This window comes from the organism of the source record quoted next, unplaced genomic scaffold, assembly GCF_019419815.1.
Source record: "Pyrus x bretschneideri cultivar Hongxiangsu unplaced genomic scaffold, Pyrus_bretschneideri_v1 Contig2, whole genome shotgun sequence".
Lineage (NCBI taxonomy): Eukaryota > Viridiplantae > Streptophyta > Magnoliopsida > Rosales > Rosaceae > Pyrus > Pyrus x bretschneideri.
The window spans coordinates 1,080,591-1,089,946 of NW_025999501.1; the positions used below are offsets into that span (position 1 = coordinate 1,080,591).

The following is a 9,356-nucleotide window of genomic DNA, read 5'->3' on the forward strand; positions in this document are numbered from 1 at the left end:
CATTACGAGGATCTCGTACCAAGTGAGAGACCAAGCCTAGCTAGCACTCCCTTCAATAAAAAGTTTGTTAAATTGGTAGGCTTTTAGACTATCTCCAAAGAGATGTCAAAAATGCTACATAGACATATAACAGTAACAAATGACGAACCACTTACTCCAACTGAGATGTCAAAGATGACATGGAAAGGAAGGCTAGGCTGACATAGACAAAAAGATGTCAAATTTGAAGCTGCCTTCAAATTTGATTTTTGTTATTTCCAAAGCATTCCACTTGCCTTACCTTAAATGCTAGCATATTTAAGTATTATTTTATTATATTTAAACCAAACAACAACTCAACTTTTATTATTTTTGTTTAAAAAACATAAATGAAGCAATAAATTTGGTATATCAGGTGCAAGGAAAATATTGACGATACGTCAAATTGTCAAGTCAACCATCAAATTGAAATTTGATGTTTTGAATTTGACTTAGATGCTTTTAGTATGTTTTAGGATAGTATTATCAACATATTCCTTTTACCTTCTTCTACACACACTTCTCAATTTCTAACTATCGAATCTATGAATTGAAAAGGATTAAATGACAGAAATATAATTGGTATGTGGAAAATAGAGAATGCGTGTGAGGATTTTTTTTAGGATCAATCTGGAAGGAGAAAAAAGCTAAAGCACCAATTTGAAAACCCCTGAAAATTTAAGTGGTAAAAATGCAAGTACTCTTTTTTCAATTTTTTTGTCGGTTAAGGTGGCGGGTTCGCTGAGACGACGTGGCATCTCCCAACGACGCCGTCTGTTATTCCTCTCGACTTTTTGTCGAATCCTCCGTCCTAAAAGCCGAAACGTTTCGCTTGAGTTCTGGTTTCTTCCGAATGGAATGTCCTTCGCATCCACCACCTCGCTAGGGTTTTCCACCGTACAAAGCTCACTGAGGAACGCCGTTCTCTCGAAGAAGTCAAATTTCAGTCTCCCTCTACCCGCCGCCTGCCGCATTAGGTTTGTTCTGCTCTCTACTACTGTTTGGTTACCGAGAAAATCCAGTAAACTGATTTCAATTTTGAATTTTCAGCCATGGACTGCGACCCGAATTGTACGCTGGTTTTGTGCGGGAAATCGCCGGCGGAGAATGAAGCTGCCAAGGCGCTGAAGAACAGCAACGCTCTGAACCTCCCTGAGAGCACCGAGTTTTCGATTTTCTTACAATCGGAATCAGAAAAGCCGGTCAAGGAAGACGCTTTTGGAGTCGATTCGTTCATGAGCTCGCTATCTACCAGTCGGTTCGGCAGGCTCCTCCTCTGGTCTCCTCGCCTGCCTTCCACACACGACGTCGTTTCTAAGTAAGTTTTGCAGAAGACTGAATTTTTAGTTCTCTGAACTCTGAATTCAAGTGAATGATTATTTTCCGGATAGTTAATTCGAGGTTTTAGTTTGTTCTCAGGAATTTCTGTGAGCTGCCGGTCGGTACTGTTTGTGTAGCTGATGTTCAGTACAAAGGGAGAGGTTTGAAAACTAATTGGTGGTTGACTTTGATTGACTGATTATTCTATTGAATTTGCTGGAATTCAGTTTGTTCTGCGGTTCCGCAGGGCGATCGAAGAATGTGTGGGAATCTCCCGAGGGTTGCCTTCTGTTCTCCTTTACATTGCAAATGGAGAATGGCCGAGTCGTGCCTCTTATACAGTACGTGGTTTCTCTTGCTGTCACAGAGGCGATAAAAGATGTTTGTGATAAAAATGTGAGTGCATTTTTCATAACGAGTTTGATATAAATAGGATTAAAAAGTTAACTTTGTCAAATTTATATGTGAGTTTATGTATATGACATGCATTGCTAGTAACTGTGTAGCGATTAAGTAAGATTTGTTGAAATTGGAATTCGTTAAGTAATAAGTATTCTGTCGTATGTTTCTAGTTTGATACATTAAGAGGTTGCCTGATATGATCATCTTGACGTCGAGGTATAGATACCAGTTGTCGGTAGTACTTTTAACTACAGAAAGATTACATCACTTGTATATACTATCCCATCTGTAATAAACTGCACGAAGATAATTGTTGAGGCTCTCATTATAGTATATTTGGCTACTTGGACTGTGAACATTGCAAATGATTGTTATATAACAAATTTGAAGTTAATATGCTGATGCTACAGTCCAGAATTTGATACACTTTGTGTTGGGTGCATCTTCTGAATTTCAGGGCTTGCCATATGTTGATCTTAAAATAAAATGGCCAAATGATCTTTATTTAAATGGCCTAAAAGTGGGAGGTATTTTATGCACCTCAACATATAAGTCGAAGCAGTTCAATGTCTCTGCTGGTAATTAGTCTCATCCTCTGGGTGCTGATTAGCAGGTCTGATTGCAAATAAGCATGCTTTGAAACACCTATTGGCTGCTTCTTACTTTTCGATGGACCCTATTCCTTTCAAGTATTATATGAATGCCACCATCCACAATAAGCACGCTTGCATAATATGGATATCAAAGAATAAATTCTACGCTGATGATGACAGAGATACTTTTGTTCTGTTCTTGCAGGTATAGGTTTGAACGTTGATAATGAGAAACCAACTACCTGTTTGAATGCATTTCTTAGAGAATTGTCGGTTACAACGTACAAATTTAGAAGAGAAGATGTTCTTGCCGCCTTCTTTAACAAATTTGAGATGTTATATGAAGTTTTTATAAATCAAGGTAAAAATTCATCACGTCAATTATCAAAAATGTCATCTGATATATCAATTAGACTATTCCTTCATTTTGATTTTAATGCTTAATCTTACAGTTTCACCCCAACTGTGTGTTGGTCCCTCTCTATCTAAACTTTTTCTTTTATGTTTCAAGTCAGCTAGAATATTCTGTATATTGACATTGAATTTTTCGCTTGATACCAAAGTTTGAATTCCTTGGTTATACTGTCTCAATTATGAGACGGTTGTTTTTCCCTGTTGCTTAATAACTTAGTTTGTTTGCCGTGTAGAAATATGAAAATACAGGGCAGACATAATTATTTGTTCTAAAAAATTATCTAATCAATCTTGTTTACACAGTTTCTGTTTCATCTTTAAGCATGATAGAAAATATCCCCCAAGTATGTAGGCTATGAAAATTAATGCAGCTCTTTTGGTTCATGTCATGCAGGATTTCAATCTCTTGAGGAGGTATACTATAGGACTTGGTTACACAGGTAACACACTGACTTGTAGATCTAGATTCTTCTATGGATTGTAATGGTTGAACTCAAGTTTGTAATTTTCCAGACTTAGACTTGTCTACGTTTAAAAGCAAAGAAGCCTTGTGAAACGTTACACCAAGTTTTCTGTGAATTTTGTCTCACTTGGTACAAAATAACAATGTTACTCAATCTACAGAAGCCGTTTTCCGTCCTTTAATGATGGCCTCCTAATTTTCTTCTTATAAAGAAAGTACTGAATTTGTTCTTGTCATTCATCCCCCTAATAGTATTTTTCACCATCTGGTTACCACTGGGATGTGTGGTATATAAACATATGGGAAACCTTTCTTTTGCAAGCTGGTTTTGAAGGATAAGTGCTACCCATGGCTTTAACATGGTATCAACTATCGAGCAAGATATCTCAGGAATGGGTTGGGTTGTATATTCATCTTACGTATAAGGGGAGAGCCTGGTGTCTTATGCCCTTTCGCTGAGGGGGAGTTTCCCCTGGGTACTGTTGGGATGCAGGGGACTCACTCCTTGTATGCTAGTTTTCAAGAGCAGATCTACTTATGAGATTGACAATAACAATAACACACCTTCTTCCGCAGTACCCATGTCCTTTGCATTGTACTTGGAATTTGTAAGCTATGGTTTTTAAATGAACCAGGTGGTTTTATGCTCTGTCTATACGTTGTGCTACCACTATCTAAACAATCAAATTAATTCATGTTGTCTTGCATTGTTCAGCTTCTCGACATCTTTATTATCTTACCGTCATAAAAACTTGGGCTAGTAGAAGGAGCAAGAATTTTTGTAATCTGGAGGCCTTTGCTTCTTTTCCTTTTTCTTTGTAGATACAATATCTTAATTAAGAAAGTTGAACCAGTATCCTTGCATAAATTAATCAGTCAAGAGAAATGTGATCAATCGTGTAGATCCAATTTGAACTTAATTTTGTTTTGGTATCTGCAGCGGACAGAGAGTTATTGTGCAAGAAAAGAGTGAGGATCAAGTGGTGGAAAATGTGGTCACTATTCAGGTGTGGCAAACTAGACAGTTTTTAGATGACTCACTGGCTCACATTTTTGGATATTGTGTATACCCTTTCCTATGATAAACCTAACTAAAAACTTCTATTTCAGCCTTTTCTGGTTCAGACAGATTCAATCGTCAACTTTATGGATAAATTTTTGGTTTTGTTTCAACAAAATTTGTTCATTTCCCTTTATTACAAAATTTAAACCTATTGGTTAAAAATGTTTGTGAATCCTTGATTTGAATGAGCTGACAAAAGATCTAGCCTAAAAATCATAAACTAGGAGGAAAGAACAATTACACCTCCTGTGGCTGGCCCTATTTAAACGGATTACTCTGTAATTTACTGTCTTATGCTTAGACCCTATCAAAAACTAGGGGGAAACTACAATTACACCTTTTATGGTTCCCTACCTTGACTGTCCACGTTAAAATCTCCAAACTTATTCACCATAAAAGAGCCATCCAAATACCCCATGACCACTATGAGCCAAGATATTTGCACTCACCATGTGAAGCATTGACTGCCTCTTTGTCAAAGCCATGATGTGGCCGCCATTGCTGGACACCCCTGGATACGAGTGTAACTCCATCTTTGTACAACTGTGAATGATTGCAATGATAGAATAGAATGGCTTGAACAGGGGAAGAGGATAAGAATAAAATAGACATTTACATGATTATTAATAGCATCCATTAAACAGACAAATTAGGAAACAGGTTATATCCTTGCAAATAGGATCGACCATAAGGGTGTTATACGGTTTGAGGTATGATTGTTGATTGTTGTTAATATTCTGTATTTAGTACTAGGGTTCTCAAAAATCTTCAATTTGCAGGGTTTGACCTCATCAGGATATTTGTTAGCTATTGGTGATGACAATCAGATGTGTGAACTTCATCCTGATGGAAATAGGTATGTTTGCAGAAAAGATTTTTTTCTTCTTTTTGGTGTGATATAGTGTTGTTTAATTTAACTATAAAACTTACATAAGCAGTGTGTGCAAACTCTTTTTTTGTTTTTTGGGGCTTTTAGATCCAGGTCCAAAAACATAGATGGTTTTTAGGAGTGAGTCCAATTACCTAATCATATGTATTTATTTATTTTAATGCTCATTTTATATTTTCTAAAAATATTAAAAATCAATTAAAATCATCTAATATTATGCATTTTCAACCTCAAAAAATATAATTAATATCTTATAACAAATATACATATATATATATTGACATAAATCTATCTGCAAATCATTATACCCTAACTCAAGTAACAAATATATGAATGTATATCATACCTATAAGTAAGATATGAAACCTAACTAAAAGGTAGAAAAAACATAATATATCTATAAGCAAAACACATGAATCTTACTTGATTATAAAAAAGAATCTATCATATAGGTAGATAAACATAATTAACCTGTGATATAGGTTGATTATAAAAATAAAATAAAAAATCTATAAATGGGGTTTAAAACGGGATAAAGAACAAGAAAGAACAAAAAAAAAAAAAAATCAAAGAGATAATTAGGAAGAAATTTGATTTTTATAATAAATCTTATCATTAAAGATATAATTATTGATAATAAAATAATAAGATTTAAGGAATTGGACTTATTTTAATAAATTGGACTATTCCTACCATTGGCTCAAAAAATTGGACCTATATCAAGTTTCCCCCTGTTTTTTTTTAATAGTCTAACTTATGCTTTTGAAAGCTTCATTTGTAACTACTGGATAAACATATGGCGAGCAAGCTCTAAGGGTAAAAATGAACAGTAATTTCCTCTCACTTAAAGTTGCTAGCACAACTTTTCATTTTCTGGGCAAATGTGGTACCAAAATTTAGAGCCATCAAAATTTCAACTTCAACCAAAGTGAACACTGTTTTGTCAAGATTGCTTTAAACCATTTCTGTCATTCAGGGTGGATACCTTGAACTTCTGAGATGCATTACTGGGGGGAGAGCTTTTTGGATTTGATGTTGGTTTTCACAACTTTTGAAAGTTAGCGTATGAAAGAAAGTATCTATAAGTAGGTAATTTTCGAGAGTAGTAGAAATTTGTGGGATTATACCTGAAGGTAGGTTCATTGTTTTGTTGACATATTAATGGATTTTATATTACTATCAGTTAAAGTCATGTCCTGGTTTGTTCCTAGTACCACATCATATAAAGCTATTTGTTTGAGATATCAAATGATGAAGATTTGGTTGTTGAAATATCACACCCCTTTTGTATATCTGTTGATTTGAAATTGTACCTCTGCTTTAATAGGTGACAATAATCATGTCAGGTTGCTTGGTCAAAATGACAGCAACTTGGCATCATGTCCTTTTGAATTTTTGTTTTACCCTCCAAAGATGTAATATGGGTGCCGCTCGTGTTTCCTTTACTGTTCATTGCTGTCCAAACAGTCATTGTGATAACTTTCGCATGCATTTACCATATTTAAAGTGGCTCTGATTATATTTCTTACTTTATGTCCTCTTAATCATTGCCTTTGTATCTGTAATTATTCAGTATATGCATTCCTCTCAGTTGGGGCAGCATTGGTTGAACTTTACACGCCTATATTTGCGCAATTTCATTAACTTGATTATGAAGAACAGTACGTATAAACATGCAAGTAACACTGGATATTAAAAATGTAAAAAGAAAAGTTAAAAGAAACAACGGTGGTTTTGATGTAAAGTACTAGACGATCACTAAGAATTTCCCGGTATACATTTTGCCCTTTTTTCTGATCAACTACCGTATTTATCCTGTATTCTTGCAATTTCATGGAGTGGTTTTACATTCACATGCTATAATTTCAGAAGTTTGTCTTGACATGTCCCTGGCTATTTTTAACCAAAGCAATCATGATATTGTTTCTATTTGTCATGTAGTTTTGACTTCTTCAAAGGATTAGTCAGACGAAAACTTGACTGAAGAAGATTCCGCGGCACTACCTTGCATCAGTGGCCACAATCTTGCTGCATCATGTGCACTGCTGAGGATGCTCTCGCCTCATCTTTTTTCGTATGTCCCAATACATAAATCATTTTCTTTTTCACTTTTATTAACTTGTTGTTTCGGTATAGATCTCAGTCAAACCTAGATCTGTGTATCTTCCTTAATAATGTCAGAACTCATGGATTACAACCAATTCACTGTGTTTACTTTCTAATAAGGTATGGATTACGCTGAGTTGTGTCGTGATCAACACAAGTAATCAAATCATTTGCAGGAAAATCTGATCTCACTGTCAGCGTTGAGGTCGGTGTGAATATATAGTTTCTTTGTTGTTTGTTGAGGAAATCTATTATTTTCGTGGCCAAATCACGCTCGAAAATATGCTTAGTTTTTGTTGTGGCTTGGGCTATAAGATCTACGAGGTCCCCCTTCGGCCGGACCCCCTTGCCAAAATGTCATGATTTGCAAGGCTGTTGTATTGTGATGCAAATAGAAGTTTTAAGTTTGCATGTATCATTATTAACTGGTTGAAAAACGTGTAGGAGAAGGATTAAGATTCCTTTCAAGAGTAACCTACAATCCAACAGGATCCTCTCCGGATTCTGTTGGTGAGGATCATGGGGATCTGTGAATCGTGTTCCTTCATCGTATGTCGTGCGGTCAGTTTTTGTTAAGGACTGTTTATGTTTATTTTTAAATAAAAATATTTAAAATGATTTCTGACCGCACAATATACAATAAACAGACACGATTCATGAATTCTCGAAATCCTCACAAAAGGATTGGGCGAGGATCCGGACTCACCAACAATCATTTTTGGTGGTTGCAGGGTACATAATGTCTCTCTCTCTCTGCAATTTTTTAAGTATGTGTTGTAGCGAGACTAGTGACAGAGAGAAAAGGAGTCCCAGCCCCTCCCACGTGCACCACCTTCTATATTAAACAAAATGTCCTTAAATTTAGGCCACAACCCCTTGGTAGGGGTCCATTCCACGGCGTGTACATTTCCACCGGCCCAATTTGGAATTCGGTTAATCCACCTTCTACAAGGTGAGAAAAACTTATGTAGGGGTACTTCGACCACATCTTTCACAAAACCGTTCTCCTAAATGCATGAGGCACATTGTAATTTGGTCTCATCTAACCCTATGCTGGTCCTTGGTGTGCAAGTTGCCCTAGTTATGCAGCTCTATACATATTTCGGCCCACCAGGTGTGTGAGCTACCCTGGGCAAAGTATTTTCTCGAAAAGCACTTGGAAGTTCTTCCATGTTCTTATATCTCATCACTTTTTGTTAAATTCAGTCGAAGTAGTTTTAGTCGTACCGCCAAACAAGACTCTAGATGGAAACATGTGTATAATAAAACTTTTCTGATGCCTTGTGTTCGGTCCGATTCCAACAACAGTGGTGTTTTGCTGGTTAAAACTTAAAACTATTCGCGTTTTTTTTTGTGTGCGTCTAGATTTGGATCAAAGGGTAAAATTTAGGAACAATTACTTCGTAAAGGATGTTACCATTGTCGAATAGGGTTCCATATTCGTTGGTTCCATATTCGTTAGGTTAAGTGTCAAATCTTGCTATTTATATGGCAGCTCAAGCTTTGGTTTTAGATATTTTAACTTGTGTTAGGTTAATGTGCTGGTTCTTTTACACTGAGTTGGAATCTCTGCCTGTCCCCTCCGTGTAGATTAGAATAAGCCAGAATATTTTTTTGTCAAATGAAAAGGATACGTGTTAGGTCAACTTGGCCTTCAAGGCAACAAATCTTTTGTTTTCGTTACAAATTGTGGCACTTAATTAGCTACAATACGTAAATGCATTTAATACGATCACTTTATAAAGTTCAGATATATTTCATGGAAAACATATATAAGCTAAGAGACTATATATGAATGTTGAGATGATGATTAAATACATGCAAGTATTGTAGTCAAGTTCCAATTTTAGATGTGACAAACAATTTACAAGTTAAAAAGAAAAGAGAGCCTACGTGAGTGAGTGTTGGCCAGCCGTCTCAATTCATAAATCACATTTGCTTTCTCCAAAGAGAGAATCCAAATTGAAATCTTATCTCACAAAAGTCATAAGCGTTCGATTGTCATCTTCTTCAAACGAATCAAAGAGAGATTCAGGTGCAAATTTTCTTCCAAAATACGGTAAATAAACTAAAATCCTTCCTCAAGAA

The 9,356-nt window shown here is 35.9% G+C and overlaps 1 protein-coding gene across 1 annotated transcript; it reads left to right on the plus strand.

Moving 5' to 3' along the window:
• Positions 1-791: 791 nt before the first annotated feature.
• On the plus strand, positions 792-7,363 carry LOC103956690 (biotin--protein ligase 1, chloroplastic). The gene is made up of 10 exons (XM_009368713.3): positions 792-995; positions 1,069-1,336; positions 1,438-1,499; positions 1,586-1,734; positions 2,198-2,318; positions 2,539-2,694; positions 3,142-3,187; positions 4,151-4,217; positions 5,053-5,129; positions 7,104-7,363. The coding sequence occupies exons 2-10, from the start codon at positions 1,071-1,073 to the stop codon at positions 7,144-7,146; spliced, it is 987 nt and encodes a 328-aa protein (XP_009366988.2). The 5' UTR covers positions 792-995; positions 1,069-1,070; the 3' UTR covers positions 7,147-7,363.
• The last annotated feature ends 1,993 nt before the right edge of the window (positions 7,364-9,356 follow it).